This window comes from Chiloscyllium plagiosum, chromosome 23, assembly GCF_004010195.1.
Source record: "Chiloscyllium plagiosum isolate BGI_BamShark_2017 chromosome 23, ASM401019v2, whole genome shotgun sequence".
Classification (NCBI taxonomy): Eukaryota; Metazoa; Chordata; class Chondrichthyes; order Orectolobiformes; family Hemiscylliidae; genus Chiloscyllium; species Chiloscyllium plagiosum.
Window position 1 is genome coordinate 30,145,493 of NC_057732.1, and position 19,348 is coordinate 30,164,840.

A 19,348-nucleotide genomic window follows, 5' to 3' on the forward strand; every position below is an offset into this window, starting at 1 on the left:
GATGTTTGAGTACTCTAAAGTGTTGATGTTTAAGTAGATCAGCTTTAATCTTGACTGTGTGTTTGAAATTTTTCAAATTGTGTGCATTAAATAGCTTGGTTTATTTAACTTTGCCATCTGGTTTGCATATTAAACTTCTTTTTATTATGAAAATCAAATTTTCAGCAATGTGTCCTGATGTCTTAGTTGAAGATCTGTGTTAAATAAGAAAACAATATGATCTACCAAGCAAGAACTGACATGTCCAGTAATAATAATGGCTGGGATCATAACATAGGTTGAAAAATGTGATGCTGGAAAAACACAGCAGGCCAGGCAGCATCTGAGGAGCAGGAGAATCTTCAGAAGGGCTTATGCCCGAAACGTCGATTCTCCTGCACCTCGGATGCTGCCTGGCCTGCTGTGTTTTTCCAGTATCACATTTTTCAACTCTGGTCTCCAGCATCTGCAGTCCTCACTTTCTCCTGGGTTCATAACTTACCCAGTCAATTTCTGAGAAGCAGAATTTTGTGTTTCATCCCATCCTTTGAATCCTTCAAACTCTGTTCATTAGTGATGGGAGTAAGTTGCACGGGCAATGTGAAGAAAACTTCAGCTGAATGAGACAAAGACTGTATGAGTGAACTGGAAATTAATTGAAATGTGAATTGATTGAAGGGAGACAGAGGTACTTCAACTAAGGTTTACTGCCAGAAGGATATGCTCCAGAACAAAATCGGCACGGTGAGCGGCACGGTGGCTCAGTGGTTAGCACTGCTGCCTCACAGCACCAGGGACCTGGGTTTGATTCCAGCCTCGGGTGACTGTGTGGAGTTTGCACATTCTCCCCGTGCATGCATGGGTTTCCTCCCACAATTCAAAGATGTGCAGGTCAGGTTAATTGGCCACACTAAATTGCCCATAGTGTTAGATGCATTAGTCAGAGTAAAATGGGTCTGAGTGGGTTACTCTTCAGAGAGTTAGTGTGGACTTATTGTGCCAAATGGCATGTTTCCACACTGCAGGGAATTTAATCTTAAAAAAAATGAGAGAGAGAATAAAGGCATGTATTGATAGGTATACCTATAGTGAAGCCATTGGCAAACAATGTCTCTTCTTCCTCAGGCAGCTGGGGAAATTTGGCATGCCGATAAATACCCTTGCCAACTTGTATAGGTATACCATCGAGAGCATTCTGTCTGGGTGTTTCACTACCAGGTATGGCAACTGTACCATTCAAGATTGGAGATGATTACAGAGTGTGGTGAACTCGGCCCAGATAATCACAAAGGCCAACCTCCCATCTATAGAATCTATCTACCAGGCCCGCTGTCAAGGAAAGGCCACCAGCATTCTCAAAGATCCATTCCACCCTAGCAATGCTTTTCTACAACCACTACCATCAGGGAGAAGGTATAGAAGCCTGAATATACACACCAACCGTTTCGAAACAATTTCTACCCTACTGTTGTTAGAACATTGAATGGACTCACAAACTCTTAGCATTTGCCTGTACCTGTGTTTTGGTTTTCGCTGCTATTTACTTAATAGTTACTTATCTACGCTATTTAACCATGTGATCGACCGGTATTGCTAGCAAGACAAAGCTTTTCACTGTGCCTCGTTACATGTGACAATAAATTCAATTCAATTCAAAGTGACATCACAAAATACAGTGTAACGCGATTGAAGGGAAAGAAACTGATTGAGTAAGATTCGTGAATATTTCTAATTCTTTAAAGTAAGGCCTTTATGTCTCCACTGTTTCTCTTCTCCTTAAAAATAGCTGGTTAATTCTCATGATTTTCTTTCATTACAGTAAAGTGTAAAGAGCAGGGAGTCTACAGAAATTATTTCACAAAATAAGTCAAAACGATAGTGATGGCAGGAGAGATGTGTGTTGGTGGTGCAATGTGTGGAAGCTGGTGGGCACCATGGTGATCCAGAACAAACATTGTGTTGGAAATGTTTGCAGCTCGAGGAATGTTGAATCAGAGTTGAGGAGCTGAGGTCCAAGCTGCAAACATTGTGCTTCATCAAGGAAGGGGAATGTGACCTGGATATTTTGCTCCAGAGGGTGGTCACACCTCCCAGACTAGGTAATTCACATTTTCCTGTGATCGGGGACAGGATAATGTGACTGGTTGCATTTGAGGAGCCATGGCTCTTGCAATTTGCCATCAAGGTTCTTGCAAGCTATGCACATAGGAATAGGGACACAAGAAAGATGAGAAAACTGACAACAATACCATGGTACAGGGAGCTATTCAAGTCAGGAGAGGAAATAGGAATGTAGTTGTGGTAGGGGACAATATAATTAACACAATAGGTAGTGTTCTTCACAGCAGTGAGTGGGGTTGAGAAAACTGTATTGCCTACTTGGTGCCAGAGTTAAGGACATGTCTTAGGGCTGGAGAAAATCTTGGAGTGAGAGGGTTAAGATCCAGGTGTCGTCATTCATGTTAGTACCAATGACATTGATAGGACTAAAAAGGAGATTCTGCTGAAAGAGTTTCAACAATTAGGAAATGATTAAAAAAGCAGAGCCTCCAAGGTTATAATCTCTGGATTTCAAACTGAGCCCTGGGCAAACTGGCACAGGATAAATAAAATCAAGGAGTTAATCCCTACCCACAAAGATTAGTGAGAGTGGAATGGGTTTCTATTCTTGGGTCACTGGCACCAGTAATGGGTGGAAAGGATAAGTTCTGATAGAACAGACTTCACTTGAACTGCACGGGAATTGATGTCATAGAGTCACAGAGTCATAGAGATGTACAGCATGGAAACAGACCCTTCGGTCCAACTCGTCCATGCTGACCAGATATCCCAACCCAATCTAGTCCCATCTGCCAGCACCCGGCCCATATCCCTCCAATTCCTTCCTATTCATATACCCATCCAGATGCCGTTTAAATGTTATAATTGTACCAGCCTCCACCACTTCCTCTAGCAGCTCATTCCATACACGTACCACCCTTTACGTGAAAAAGTTGCCCCTTAGGTTTCTTTTATATCTTTCCCCTCTCACCCTAAACCTAAGCCCTCTAGTTCTGGACTCCCCCACCCCAGGGAAAAGACTTTGTCTATTTATCCTATCCATGCCCCTCATGATTTTATAAACCTCGATAAGGTCACCCCTCAATCTCCAACACACCCCGGAAAACAGCCCTAGCCTATTCAATCCCTATAGCTCAAATCCTCCAACCCTGGCAACATCCTTGTAAATCTTTTTTGAACCCTTTCAAGTTTCACAACATCTTTCCGATAGGAAGGAGACCAGAATTACATGCAATATTCCAACAGTGGCCTAACCAATGTCCTGTACAGCTGCAACATGACCACCTGAGGGGTGACATTATATAGGTTTATAAAATCATGAGAGGCATGGATAGGATAAATAGACAAAGTCTTTTTCACTGGAGTGGGGGAGTCCAGAACTAGAGGGCATAGCTTTAGGGTGAGAGGGGAAAGATATAAAAGAGACCTAAGGGGCAACATTTTCATGCAGAGGGTGGTGCATCTATGAATGAGCTGCACTCAGCGCAATCCCACTAAAGCTCCCCAGTACTGGGAACATTAGTAAGCAAACCCATATTTATTCAGGATTCCTCCCGCCAGGGGCTCCCAGACCACCAGACATAGCCCTCATGACTACACAAAGGCCCTAATCAATATAGCCGACAAGACTGCATCAATATGATTCAGAAAGGGCCACCATGCTCTATAAAACATTTTTGTTTTCTGGTGCACCATACTCGTAAGGAAGTCCAGGGGGTATGTGCTCCATAACTAATCTATACCAGCCCGAAATTCCCAGGAGTTCTCTGATACCCAACTCATTAGAATATTCTTTTGTGCACAAAATGAAAAAATATTAAACGATTTCTTCCCATCTGTGTCCAAACAAGGGAGATTTGGAAGACCCAAGAGGAGGGACACCGGATCCAACTTAACCTCAGTTTCCAAAATGCTCACTATGGCATCACAATACCAGCGAAGCTTGTGGCATGACCACAAACAATGAGTAAGAGTGCCAGCATCCATTTTACATTTAACATTGGGGACACTCCTGTCTTCAATTTCGCAAGCCATTCCATTGCCAAATGAGCCGTGTGGAGTATCTTCATTTGGATAGCCGGGGTCCTGTTACAAATCAAAATCTCCCCAACCTTCTCCCAAATATCCTTCCACCTCTCTGACGAGATTTCAACCCCAATTCTTGAGTCCAGATTCTCCATATTCGCTCAATGTCCTTTGAAACATTACTTCCTAACAAGTGATACAGGGTGCTGACCGAGAACACTCTCCTTTCCATAACCGACTTATAGGGACTAACCATCAATATAGTATTTTTTTGCATAAAGTCCCTAATCTAGAAGTAACGAAAGAGGTCTCTCCTAGGTAGCTCAAATTTCTGACTCAGCTGCTTGAAAGACATCATGATCTCCCCTTCAAATAAATCTCCCAAACAAGAGATTTCTGGAGATTCCCAGAACTTAAAGCCAGAATCCGTCGATCCCGGCCGGAATTCCAACTTTCCTGCTGTGGGTGTGAAAAAAACTTCCCCTCACCTTGCCGCATCATTCTCCATGCTTCAACTGTTTTAAGGACAATTGGATTTCTGCAGTGGTCCATAACAGTCCTCCTCTTGTTCATAAACAACAAATTGATGAGGGGGCATTTTGTTTGGAAAGCCTCAATGTCCAACCAGATTGATCGCGGGTCCTGGCAGACCCAGTCAGCCCATAGGAACTCAATTGATATTTCTTAAAGTCCGGGAAATCCAAACCTCCCATCCACTGCGGGAGCTGCAATTTATCCAGCTTAATAAGAGTCCGCCTATGCCGCCAGATAAAAGATTCGAGCCAACTTTAAAGGTTCCATAGTGCTTGCTTTGGCAGCATCAAAGGGAGCATTTGCATGGGATATAATAAGCAAGGAAGAACATTCATTTTAACCAGAGCTATTCTTTCCAACCAAGATATCGGAAGATCCTCCCAGTATGGAAGGTCCTGCCTTATCTTCTCTAGCAACTGCACATAATTAGCATTATATAATTGATCGAAGACTGGTGATAAAAATGCCTAAATACAGGAAACCTCCCTGTGATCACCAGAAAGGGAAATGGGTTCCATCCCCAAAATCAGATATATCAGTAAGGCCTCCCACAGGCATGGCCTTCGACTTCATGAAGTTAATTTTATGCCCTGAGAATAAGCCAAATAAATTAATCACTTGTATTAAATGGAGAACAGATGTCATTGGGTCTGTTAAGAAAAGAAAGACGTCATCCTCATAGAGGGTAATTTAATGCCTGCCTGATCCTACCTGTGGGGCCATTATGTTGGGATCCCTCTGGATGGCCTCCGCCAGCAGCTCAATCACCAATATAAATAAAGGTGGCGAGAGAGGGCACCTTGTTGGCAGTTTCTGCCGACACTAAAACTATCTGACCTTATACCATTAGTGAGAACGGCTGCTTTCGGGTCGCTATATAACACTGCCACTCACTTGGCAAAAGCTCCTTCAAGACCAAACCGTTTCAGGACATAAAAAAAAGGTATGGCCACTCCATCCGGTCAAATGCTTTCTATGCATCCAGGGAGACGACCAAACCTGGAATCGATCTTTGCTGGCATACTTGGACCATATTTAATGCTCTTCTAATATTGTTGGTAGACCTACTACCCTTGATAAACCTATCTGATCCTCCTTTACGGTGAAAGGCAATACCCTCTCCAGTATTAATGCCAGCATTTTCACAGAGTTTTAAAATCCACGCTCAGTAATGATATGGGCCAGTATGAAGTGCAATCTTCTGGGGCTTTTCTTTTCTTACAAATAGGAGAAATATTTGCTTCTCACAAAGAAGATGGGAGGCAGTCCTGACTGTATGCGTAATTGTACATATCCAGGAGTGGCCCTGCCAGCATGTCTATAAACTCTTTATAAAACTCACTTTGAAATCCATCTGGACCAGGCGCTTTACCACTCTGGAGCAGCCTCACTGTCTGTTGTATTTCCTGAATTGTCAGGGGAGCATTCAGAAAGGATGCCTGCTCTGAAGTTACACCCAGAAGGTCCAGGGTCTTAAAAAAGTATTCCATCTTCATCAATGCATCCTCATAGCCCTCTGACCGGTACAGCTCAGAGTAACATTTCCTAAATGCTGCATTAATCTTTTTGGCATTGCAAGTAAGAGTATCAGCATTCTCTCTGGGGGGCATTCTTCTTTCTGGCCAAGTATGCTAGGTATCTACCTGGTTTGTCACCATACTCAAATAACCTCTGTTTCGCAAAACAGATTTCCCTCTTTGCTGTCTGGGTGAATGCAGCATTTAAAGTAGCCCTGAGGGCTGTGATCCATTGCAATTTGGTTACAAACGTTCTGTCAAAGTATGCTAACTCAGCTGCCTTCAGGCGAGCCTTGAGCAAACGTTGCTCTTCTCCCATCTACCACTGCCGGGTCGCAGAGTAAAAAATAATTAAACCCTGTGCATCGGCCTTGGCAGTCTCCCAAAGCAGCGATAGATTACTGGCCGTACCCGAATTAATATCCCAAAAGATTTTAAATTCCTGCAAAAAAGGACTCTATAAACTTGATATCTTTCAGGAGGAAAGGGTCTATGTGCCAGTGCCAGGAGCCTGTCCTGTTACCACTGTCCTTGACCTCCATGTACACTGCCGTTTGATCGGAAACGGCTATGTTCCCTATTCTGCAATACAGTACCGAATTCAAAAAGGTTGATGGGACAAAAAACATGTCAATTCTAGTATAGACCTTGTGTGGATTAGAAAAAAAGGTGCAATCCTTACCTTCAGGGTAAAGACATCGCCACATGTCCACCAACCCCAACTCCCTATTCAGGTCCACCAACTGCCTGGATTGCGGGGACATACCCGCAAGACCCTTAGGCATTCTGTCCACTTCAGGGTCAATAATACGATTAAAGTCTCTCCCCATAATTGTATGATGTGCTCCAAGGGCCATCAGCCTGGAAAGCGCATCTGTTAAACATTTAAGGGAGTGCACCGAGATGGGGGGGTTATACATTCAAAATCCCATATTCTTCTCCATGTATTAAAGTTTTAAGAATTATAAATCGCCCACACTCATCCTTGATTTGGCCTAACATTTGAAATGGGAGGTTCTTCCAGATGAGAATAGCAACTCCTCTACTTTTCGAATTAAAGGATGAGAAAAACACGTGGCTGAACCCTCCCTGTTGCAACTTCAAATGCTCCTTATCGGTTAAATATGTTTCTTGCCGCAAGGCTACATCGACCCTCTCCTTTCTAAGGCTTCACAGTATCTTTTTTCTCTTAGTTGGTGAATGACTCCCTTTAACATTCCAGGTGCACCATTTAAACGAATGGCTCGCCATGATCGTCCGAAACAGTCCATGACCTCCCAGGAGGAAGAACCCCACTCATAGCGCGCCAGGTGAAAACCATAAACAGTTCGTATAAATTTAAAACTACAACTTCCAAACTACCAAATCAAAACTTCTAACAGCTACTTCTACAACATACCAACATAATAACACAAATGAAAGGAGACTTTCCCCCTTGCCCACAGGGGGTGCTCATATGACCCATTAACCGCTCCATGACTCGTTCTGGCTGAAGCCATCCCCTGCCGCAGACAACTTCAAGTAAGAAAAAACACAAACATTTTATAACAAGAAAGTTAAAAGTGGGTACTCAACCTGCCCCCTCCATACTGTAATCCTAGGCACTCCTGGTAGAACAAACATATATAACCTCTCCCTGATTCCTCCAAACACGCCCCCCCCCCATCCTACACCAGAAAAGAAGAACAAAAGGAAATAATAATAAGAAAAAAAAAGAAAAGAAAGGATGGTGGGAAGGGAGAGAGGAGAGGAAAAGGAGAAAAAAGGAAACAATTATGACCCCGACATATATTTTAAAAAAAAGACTGCCCTCCCCACCCCCCGACAAACAGGCAAATTACAGAGAAAAAACAAAATAAGCATAATTATCCATATTATTCACGCCAGTCAGTCTATTTTAAAGCATCTAAGAAGTCCTTTGCCTTTTCCAGTGAGTCAAAATTGCACACGGACCCTCCATGGCTAAAACGTAGTCTTGCTGGGTACCCAACTGAATTCTGGATACTCAAGTCCCTCAGACGCCTTTTACCTCATCAAAGGACTTCCTCTTATGAATCACAACTGGAGAGAAGTCTTGTAAAAGCATAATTCGTGATCCCTTTTCTATGAAAGCTTGAAGATCCTTCCCCAGTGCTGTAGAGGCTTCCAGCATCATTTGTTTATTTCTATAATGCTGGAGTTGCACTAGGTCCAGGCACGGGGCGCTGGTCCGAATCGGGCCTGTGCACTGCGACCCGGTGGGCCGCTTGACCCACAGCTGGCCTACCTCGACTTTCAGCTCCAAAAACTTCCAGGTATTGCTCCAAGAAGCTGATGAGCTGACCTTCCTCCTCCCGTTCAGGAAGCTCCACCAGGCAGGTGTTTTTCCGATGACCTTGATTTTCGAGGTCGTTGAACTGCTCCTCCAAGCCATTCGTATTGTACCTGCCATTCCAAGGCCTGGACCCGACCTGCCGAGGATTCCGCTGCGGTTTCATGGGTCACAGCCTGTTGCTCCGCATCCCCAACATGCTGCCTGAGATGCTGGATCTCCTGGTTTATGCCTCTGCAGCATGGCCGAGATCAATTCGAGCTTGGCCTGGGTCTCCTCCATCGATGAATCAATCTTCTCTCGGAGTTTCACAAACTCCAACATCAGGTTGTGCTCCATAGTTAAGTCCCCTGGGGCAATCACGGAGGCTGATGCTGCAGCCACTGGTGCGTCCATTAGTGCAGGGGGGTCCCTGCGTTTTGTGGTCCTCGCGTTCCCTTCCCTTTGGTCATTTTTCCAATAATTTTAAACTAACATAGGACAGTTGTAGGGGTCAAAAAATAATTATTTTTACCACATTAGGTAATAGAGGGTGAGTGCCCTGCTTTGTCTGGGTTCTGGTGTCGAGCTCAACAGGACAGACCTATCGGGTCGCCGCCATCTTGAATCCCCCCATAGAGGGCTTTGAAATAGAGGTGAGGTGGGGAAATGTAGATATTCAATGCAATAGGGTATAGCAGCATTACAATGCAGTTATTTGGATAATGAAAGCCAGAGAAAAACAGAATGGGTAGAATGTACAAATAGAGAAAAACGGTAATAAATAGAATCAAAGGGAGACAAAATTGTGAAAAGGCAAAATTAATGGCTTTTTACCTAAATGCATGTAACATTTATAGCAAAATAAATGAATTACCAGCACAAATAGAGGTTTATGAGTATGATCTTGCAGCCATTACAGAAACATGGTTATAAGGAGATCAAAGCAAGGAACTAAATATTCAAGGGTAAGTGAACCTTTGCAAGGACAGACAGTAAAGACAAGGTAGTAGGGTAGCTTTCTTAGTATGGGATGAAGTAAATATTATAGCACAAAATAATCTTGAATTGGAAGATGTCAAATCTATAAGGCTTAAAGTAAGAAATAACAAGAAGGGGACATTACTGCGAGTAATCTACCAGCCCCATATAAGAGTAGCTATATAGTGAGACAGAGAACAAATCAGAAGATAATAATGTTTCTATTCACTTGTGGGACATGGCGTCACTGACTGGCCAGCATTGATCACCCACCTGTATTTGCCCTTGAGGAGGTGGTGGTGGTGAGCTTCCTTCTTGAACCACTGCAGTCAATGTTCTGTAGGTAGACCCACAATGCCCTTAGGGACGGAATTTGAGAATTTTGACCCAGTGACAGTGAAGGAACAGCAATATATTTCCAAGTTAGGATGGTGAGTGACTTAGAGGGGAACTTATAGGTGGTGGTGTTTCTGTGTACAGAGGAACCTCGATTATCCACATTTGATTGTCCGAATATAGGATTATCTGGCAGGATCGCAAGGTCCCAATGTTTGGCTAAACTATGCTGTCCGGCATTCGATTATCCGGAATTCAATTACTCAAACAAAATACTCCCCACCCGGATCCTTCAGATAATCAAAATTCCTCTGTATCTGCTGTCTATGTTGGCTGGGGTGGAAGTGATTGTTAATTTGGGAGATACTGTGTAAGGATCTTTGGTGAATTTCTGCAGCACATTTTGTAGATTGTACACACTGCTGCTACTGAACATCAGTGGTGGAGAGAATGGATGCTTGTGAGTGAGGTGCCAGTCAAGTGGACTCTTTTGTCCTGGATAATATCAAACTTCTTGAGTGTTGGAGTGATGGAACTGCACCCATCCTAGCAAGTGGGGAGTATTCATCACACTCCTGACTTGTGACTTTTAGAAGGTAGACAGACTTTGGGAAGCCAGAAGATGAGTACTCGCCACTGTATTCCTAGCCTCTGATGTGCTCTTGTAGCTACTTTGTTTATGTGGTGAGTCCAGTTGAGTTGCTGGTCAATGATAACCCCAGGACATTAATAGTGGAGGATTCAGTGATAGTAACACTATTGAATGACAAGGGCTGTGATTACGTTGTCTGTTATTGGTGATGGTCATAGCCTAGCACTTGTCTTATGCAAATGTTACTTTTCATTTGTCAGCCCAAGCCTGAATATTATCCACGTCTTGTTACATAGAAACATGAACTGCTTCAGTGTCTCAGAAGTCATGAATGATGCTAAACATTGTGTAATCATCAGCAAACATCCCCTTCTCTAATCTTATGATGGAGGGAAGGTCATTGTCCTATAATAGTAGTGTTGTCCCAGTCGAACTCATGTTGCTTGTCACCTGAGTGTGTGGCTATGAAGGATAGCTGGTCGTGTCATTTCGTGGCTAGTTGGTGTTCATGGATGCGGATCGTTAGCTGTCTTCCTGTTTGTCCTATATAGTGTTTTGTGCAGTGTTTGCATGGGATTTTGTACACTACATTGGTTTTGCTCATGCTGGGTATTGGGTCCTTCGTTCTGGTGAGTTGTTGTCTGAGAGTGGCTGTTGGTTTGTGTGCTGTTATGAGTCCTAATGGTCGTAGTAGTCTGGCTGTCAGTTCAGAAATGTTCTTGATGTATGGTAACGTGGCTAGTCCTTTGGGTTGTGGCATGTCCTCATTTCATTGTCTTTCCCTTAGGCATCTGTTGATGAAGTTGTGGGGATATCCGTTTTTGGCGAATACATTGTAGAGGTGTTCTTCTTCCTCTTTTTGCAGTTCTGGTGTGCTGCAGTGTGTTGTGGCCCTTTTGAACAGTGTCTTGATGCAATTTCTTTTGTGTGTGTTGGGGTGGTTGCTTTCGAAAGGAGACATTCCTAGGTTGCCTAGGAGACACTCCTATCCCTGGCTGAAAGCTCTCCCTCCACTCCCTTAACAAGTCTGAAGGCTCAACCCGTTATGATCATTCAGGGTTGGGGCTCACCCATCACCTAGGCCTAAGGCTCATTGTACCCTCTCCCAGTTACTATGTGGGCTCACACCCCACCTTTTAATCTTCAAACTTGGATCTGGGGCATGCTTCCATCCTCTCTCCACTTCTGTTCCCTTCCACTGCCTCAGTGCTCACATCTCCCTGCTCCCTCTGCCCAGACTCTGTTTTCGCTGCCACCCCGTCCACCTAGGCTCAGGGACTATCCCCATCCCCACCTCACCCCAGCCTTCATTCGGGCTTATGCAATGGCCCAGGCTCAACTGCCTGCCCTCCCCAGCTCCCATCCACATCAGACTTTTGCTTGCCCCATCCTACTGCCTAAGCTCAAGGCTTATCCCCTCACCAGACAAATTCTCACCCTCTGCCTCCTCTCAAACTCAGGACTCATTCCCCCTGCTCTCTTCTCCCCAGGATCAGGTCCCATCTCTCCTTCCCAGACTCGAAGTTCACATCATTCCCCTCTCTGAGGCTGTGGGCATACCACCTCACTCCCATCCACCAGGCTAGGGACTCACTCCTCCCTTACCCAGACTTGGGATTGGTCTCTTCTCCCCCAGGCTAATACTTCACCCTTCACTCCCCAGGTTCAAACCTCGCTCTCCCCATCCTCAGGCTTGGGCCTCACCATCCTCTCCCTCAGACTTGGGCATTGAACTTCTATTCCCAGTCTGTCAACTGGGATGGGCATTGATGGAGAATGGAGTGGATCATGCAGTGTAGTGGAAGGCAAAGAGAGGGGGTCTGCAGGAATTAGGTTAAGGGAGAAAGTAGAGTGTGATTGTTTGCAGGATGGAGTGGATTGTTTTGAGAGGGGAGACAAGGTAAGGAAGGGGAGCAAGCAGAAGTGAAGGGCGCAGAAGGGTGAGGACTATCTCTCACTATATCTAATTATAGTAATTACAACAAGTAATATAACTAATACTAATAACACAAAAACAGCACTGTGCTGATTTGTCTATGTTAAACAATCAATCAGTTTTGTAACTTGAACTTAAATATATTTGGGATTTGTCTGAGTTGCTCCTTTTCTTTTGAAACAATCACAGTTTACAGCAAGCACGAAGAAGAATTCTATTTTCCTTCTTTTGCTTACTTCTAGGCTGTGCAAGCATTTGGTTAGCTAACTTTTCAGTTGATTTAATTTGAATACTGTTGAGCACTTTAAAGGGGAATAAAAGTTTGTAATTGGGCTTGAAGTGCAGTGTTTTCATTTCACGGTCATTGCTTATAATAGATCACCACTAGATGTTAAGCATTGACTGAATGAATGCTATTGGATACAGATTATTGTAAAGGAGTGTGATCAAATGCTGTTGAGTGCAGGATGGTGTCATTTTTTTCAGGGAAATAAATCATATGGATTCCAGGAAAATGAAAGCAAGAAGTGAGTTCTCAGAGCCATTGGGTTTCAGTGACATTTAATACTTTTTAGAATGGTCAACCAGCTAGGGACATTTATTCCAAATCTGACAACTATCATATACCTTCTTAAGAAAGTTTTTAAGAAAAGGTCAACAGTGGCTTTGGAATTTGGAGCACGGCATCGACGAGTTGGACCGAAGGGTCTGTTTCTGTGCTGTACACCTCTATGACTCTATGACTGTAACATTTTAGAAGATAATGAAAAAATTATATCTCTTCAGATGTATTAGCTCACTGCAGCCCCCGATTGCCCACAACAATATCTACAAATGGATTCTTCGTAGGATTATATGCTATTATTCATTCAAGTTCAGGGTGATACAAGTGGAAAACATGCCCATTTTGCATTCAAAGTATTGACTGCAATATGACAGCACTATGCAACTACTGAAAAAGAGGCTTTAAGGGTTGTGGACATTTCTCAGATTACTGATCAGATTGAAATTTCAGGTGGACACAGATCACAAACTTCTACTTACATTATTGAGTACCAGACAAAATACTAAGAATCCAGATGTACAGACTCAGATTAATGAGATATGATTACTTATAGTCAATGTCCAAGAGAAATTGCAGGTGATAAACTGTCCGGAGCGAGAGTATGTCAGGCTTGAGCAGAAAATTTAGTGCCCAGTGAAGACGTAGAATCATCTACAGTAATCACTGATTTCATTACTGGCTTTGGACAAGAAGTTACAGGAAATCTGTGAAGCTATAAAAAGTCGTAAAATGCTCAAAATCAGATTTGAGGAAGAATTCATGGCGTTCACTTGGAAATTACTAAATTTAGAGAACGAGCGCAACAGTCTGCATGGTGACCCATCACAACAGTCTGTATGGTGGCCAAACATTTCAAGAGAAATTAAGAATTTCATATCATCTTGCCAAACATTGTCATCAATAGTCAGGTACTAATAGAGCCATTAATCTCTGAGAGTCGCATAGATGGGCCTTGGCAAAATTGGAATTAAACTTATTTGACTTTCAAGGGAATGCACTCTTGATTCTCATAGATTACTTTACCAGTTGAATAAAGGTTTCTAAGCTTCATACAACCATGGCTGAATCAGTGATTAAAACATTGAATAAAATATTTTATATGCACTATTTTCTAGATGAGAGAACTTCAGACATCTGTTCACAATCTGTGACTGAAGAGTTCAAGAAGACAGAGACATGTATCAACCAGCTCACAAGTTCTCCACTTCATTCACAGGCAAATGAAACAACAAAGTGGTTAAACATAGTTACTCATGGCTAAAAGCACAAGTTGAGAGTTAGCCTTATTAAGTCATAGATCTGTACATTTGAGTAATGTAAACTCACTAGCAGAGTTAGTCATGGGTGGAAGACTTAAAGCTGTAATTCCTTCACGAGAAAGCAAAAGTAATGGGATAATTTCGGGAATACAGCAATAACTTTGTCAGCAATTGAACCAGGCAGTAGGCTTGGATTAGGCATAGAAGGTCAAAAGATACAATCCTTAGAAAGGCCTAGCTGGTTGGAACATTTAGGTGAAAGAAAAAAGCATTAATTCTACCTGAAGCAACAGGAGCAAGCAAGTATGATGAGCAAATATTGGACAAGGAGAACTGAACTGCATCAACCACCTCACAAAATTGTACAAGAGTTACAGAATGGTGGCAGGCCAACAGCCTTATTCAGCATTCATGCAAACCAGGTTAGGGCAAAAAGTGAAAATTCCATAAATGCTCAACTTCTAATGTTTGGAATTTGATGGTGGATTGGGTGTTTTGAGGTAGACAAGATGGCGATAATATAAATGGCTTAAAGAGCTTGTTAAAATTATGTTAACAAGAAGTGGAGAGAAACTGATGGTGAATCTATAATGGGAATAAATATGTTCATGATGATTTAACTCTCACATCAACAATCACTTGCTATTGAGATTCCAAGGAAAGAGGAATTGAAGTACTTTACAAGAGAGCTGTAATCAATATTATTTATATTTAATTGCTAATAGTCTATTGGAACTGCTGTGAATCAGCTAATAGCCATTCTTAGATAAGGCAGTGACTGTAATGTAGCAGGTCTCAGTGAAGACTGTGGAGTATTTGTAATTTCACTGGAATGTTGTAGTAATCATGAACTCCAAGCTGATGGTCTGAGGATTTGGGTTCAAATTCCACTGTGCAAGATGGTAGTATTAAACTCGATGAAAGTCTGAAATTAAAACTAGCCTAATGGCAATCATGTAACCATTGTCAGTTGTTTTAAAATCCTGTCTGGTTCACTGATGTTCTTTTGGGAAGAAAATCTGCTATCCTCCAGACAGACAGTAATATGGTTGATTACTACTGTCTGAATTGGCTGAACAAGCCACTCAATTTTACCAAACTGCTACTAAGTCTAAGCAATTGTGTGAAACCTTACGGAACACCTGGCACCAACCCAAGCACTGGAAAAGGCAGCATCCGAGGACAGGCAAAATCCGAGGACAGCAAAATCGACGTTTCGGGCAAAAGCCCTTCATCAGGAATAAAGGCAGAGAGCCTGAAGCGTGGAGAGATAAGCTAGAGGAGGGTGGGGGTGGGAAGAGAGTAGCATAGAGTACAATAGGTCAGTGGGGGAGGAGATGAAGGTGATAGGTCAGGGAGGAGAGGGTGGAGTGGATAGGTGGAAAAGGAGCTAGGCAGGTCGGACAAGTCCGGACAAGTCAAGGAGACAGTGTTGAGCTGGAGGTTAGAAACTAGGATGAGGTGGGGGAAGGGGAAATGAGGAAGCTGTTGAAGTCCACATTGATGCCCTGGGGTTGAAGTGTTCCGAGGCAGAAGATGAGGCATTCAGAACACACCTCGGATTTTGCCTGTCCTTGGATGCTGCCTGAACTGCTGTGCTCTTCCAGCACCACTAATCCAGAATCTGGTTTCCAGCATCTGCAGTCATTGTTTTTACCTGATATCAAACTGGCCAGTTGGCCCTGCAAAGTCATCCTTATTAGCATCTCTCTGGGGTTCTGCCAAAACTGGCAGAGCAGCACCAACCCCCCCGCCGAACCCTCAGGTACCTTCCCCTGCAACTGGAAAAGTTGCAAAACCTGTCGGCACACCACCCCCGCTCACCTCTATCCAGGGTCCCAAACAGTCCTTCCAAGTGAGGCAGATGTTCACCTACCTCTCCTCCAACCTAGTTTACTGTATCTGGTGTTTCTGATGTTGTCTTCTCTACATCGGGGAGACCAAATGTAAACCTAGGGAACATTTCGTCGAGCATCTCAGCCGGGCCCACAGGGGCCAACCTGACCTCCCAGTCACCTCCCATATTACCACTCCTTTTCTGACATGACCATCCTTGGCCTCCTCCTTTGGCACAACGAATCAAACCGCAAATTGGAGGAAGAACACCTCTCATCTTCCGCCTGGGCAGCATACAGCCCAAAGGACTTAATATTGAGTTCTCCAATTTCAAATAACCTCCCTTCCCATCACCAGATTCCATTCCCAGCCCCTCCCCCCCTCCCTTCCATTTATTTCATCAACCTTTCCTTCTAGCTACCAACTGGATTCATTCCTCCCATTGGCCAAGCAGGTTGTATCCTCTACCTGTGTTCACCTATCCCCAACTCCCAACCCTGCCACACGACCCCCTTTATTTGCAACTCCTCTTACACCACCCCCAGTCCTGAAGAAAGGTTATTCACAAAACATTGACTTCTCCACCTCTTGATGCTACCTTGCTGTGTTCTGCCAGCCTCCTGCTTGTCTGTAGAGAGAAAAACAGACTTAATGTTTCGGATCCAGCAACTGTCCATACCTTACATGTTTCTAAATATGTATTCTTTATTGATCATTTTATTAATACTTGGATTTACCTTTGACAAATTGATCATTGCAGCTGTTGCACAGCGTGCCCAATTCTAAGTTTGACCTGTAAGCTGTGTGTAAAGGATATGAAATGAATAAGGCAAGCTAAGTAGCTTGCTAGGTTTTTTTGTAATTCTTAAAATGATTAAGAAAAATATTTACATTTGTTTGACGTTTTTCACAACCACTGTATGTCTCAAAGCTAACGATGTACTTGTGAAATGTATTCACTGTTGCAATGTAGGAATCATGACACCCAATTTATGTAAAGCAAGCATTGTCAATGTAATAATGATAGAAAATCTGTTTTGTGTTTTTGATGGAGGGAAAATTATTGGCCAGAGCAACTGAGATTATTCCCTTGCTCTTCTTCAAAATGTTCTCATGAGATCTTTTACATCCACCCAAGGAGACAGATGGGATTGTGGTTTAACATCTCATTTGAAAGATGGAAACTCTAGCAGTGCAACATTTCATTAGTATTTCACTGAGCCTGTAAGCCTTGATTTTTGTGTTCAAGTCATGATATGTGACTTGTGATTTTAAGGTGAGACTGCTACCAATTCTCCTGACTAGATACAAGACAGAATTCTAGTTTTAAAATATTAGAGTTGCAGGTCATCTTCATGTGAGGTTATTCTTTTCAGCTTCTATCTCCAGGTCAAAACAAATCAGCAGTATTGCAATTCTTGGGAGACTCCAAGAGCAGGAGATCATATGCTTTTCCCCTACCTATTGGCAAGTTTCTCATGGTTCTTACATATGCATGGTCAGCCTAAAATCATCAACCTAGGTTATTTTTCTTAGGTGTGTGGAAGATGCATATCATTGGAAGAATGAAGAAGATACTCAAAGGTATGTAGTCAATGCTTTTTGCCCACCTTTCAGAAACATGAACATTTAACCTTCCTGCTGTAGCTGAAATGCTTTGATGTGATTGGTATGTGTTACAGGATTTTTAAAAATCCTAGATTCAGAATAATTTCAAGACCTTAGCTGACATTTTTATAGCATATTCGGTGGATTCTTGACATTTTGCTACACGTGAATCTAATATGAAATGTTCCATCATTGCAAATGTTGAGTTTTTAACTGGCTCAAACAATATGTTTTAGTGATAGTTTTAAGGATAAACAATGTAGGCTTTGATAACTTCTAACATTTGAAAGGAGAATAGATCAGCTTCTTTCAATAATTGATTTGCATTTTTATACTGCTCTCTTTAACCAGTTTGTTTTATTGGTTTTTGTTTGAGAATCGGTCCCTAATTAAAATTGATGGTATTGGTGAATTAAGGTTATAAAGAAAGTGATCTTCCAGAAAATAATTTGATATGTTTGTTTTGAAAATATGAAGTTATTAAATTCTGTCATCGGACACCAGAGCATGCAAAATACAATGCATGCTATCTTCAGCGTTATCTTCTATGTTTTGTATATTTTCTAACTTATATTGCTGTGAATGCATTAAATCTAAATTTTATACAACAATAGTACCGTATTGCCTTGAGTAGCTGATAATATCATCTTGCATTTGTATAGGGGAGATGTTGGCCAACTGTACAAATATTGGCAGGGATTTGGGAGTTTCATCATCTTTAGAGATCAAGTGACATGAGACATGCAGATCTACAGATTCCGAGGAAATGAGTTCCCAGTATCTGTTGGGGTATTAAGACAAGAGTCATGCATCACTTACTTTCTTCAGGAAGGATAACATCACTGGCTTGAATTTTGCATTAAGAATGTGACTAACAGCACACTTTTGTTATGACAGACAATTTCCAGGGCCTGCACATATGCAGTTAAACATGAAAATCTGGAAGTGAACATCTGAATTGCCTTGCGTATCCACAAGCTACATTATATTGGCAGATTTATAGTAAAGTCAGGCTTGAAATCTATGAAGAAATTTGCAATTGCTATATTTGACCACTAAACACCCCAGTAAATATTAGATTTGATATGTTCATGAGTAACTGAATTGTTAACAGTAAAGCGACTTTGAATTAGTGGCACACAAGCCCTCTGGTTGTATTTAATGCAATGTAATTTTGCATATGTGAAGACGTATTTCTGTAGTAAGTAATTATTCTTTGAGATTTTAATTAAAATGTTAAACTTATTTCTGTCTCATTCCAATTCCCACCTGTTTTTCTGAATCTCTATCTTGCTTTCTGTACATGACTTAAATCTGATTATGTTCTGTTTTATATACCCTCATTTAGACTCTGCCTTGTGATTGGTTGAAGAACCACACTATTGCTTCCTGTGACATAGGTGCTGGATTGCTTGTAGACAGTGCAGTGTTGGATTTACACTTTGCTAGCATGTTTGAAAGCAGGGTGGGGAAATCATAAAATTCAGAACCTGACCTGCCTATCACTTTCCCATCTGTCCCAACCTGTTTCCCATTTTATGGTGGATGATGAGGTATTTAGGCAGCTTGCCTAAATAGGCCTACTTCGGCTCTTATATGGCCAATTGAATATCATTTGAGTGTTGCATTTTGTCCTGCCACTATTTTAAAAGTAGTGCAGACATTGATGTTAAATGGAGAGTCTAGCAGCTGATATCAGGCAAGCAGGGGTTCTTCTTTGGATGGTTCACTGTGTCCACCGGAAGTGATTCTTTCAAAGTCATATGTGCCCTTTAATGCTCCCTCTGCCTGACCTCTGAAACCAGCCCTTGCACCTTTTTGCTGCAGTC

The 19,348-nt window shown here is 42.4% G+C and overlaps 1 protein-coding gene across 13 annotated transcripts in view; it reads left to right on the forward strand.

Moving 5' to 3' along the window:
- The window catches only part of magi2a (membrane associated guanylate kinase, WW and PDZ domain containing 2a), a 682,885-nt gene that overhangs the window by 48,918 nt on the left and 614,619 nt on the right, over nucleotides 1-19,348 (forward strand). For 10 of the 13 annotated variants that reach the window (XM_043713779.1, XM_043713778.1, XM_043713782.1 and 7 more), the window contains one exon: nucleotides 17,448-17,495. The exons of 2 other annotated variants lie outside the window; for them this stretch is intronic. In XM_043713779.1, the coding sequence (XP_043569714.1) occupies nucleotides 17,448-17,495 (48 nt within the window). Of the gene's footprint in view, nucleotides 1-13,931; nucleotides 14,033-17,447; nucleotides 17,496-19,348 lie in introns of all 13 variants that reach the window. One more of the 13 variants, XM_043713785.1, reaches the window with a different exon arrangement.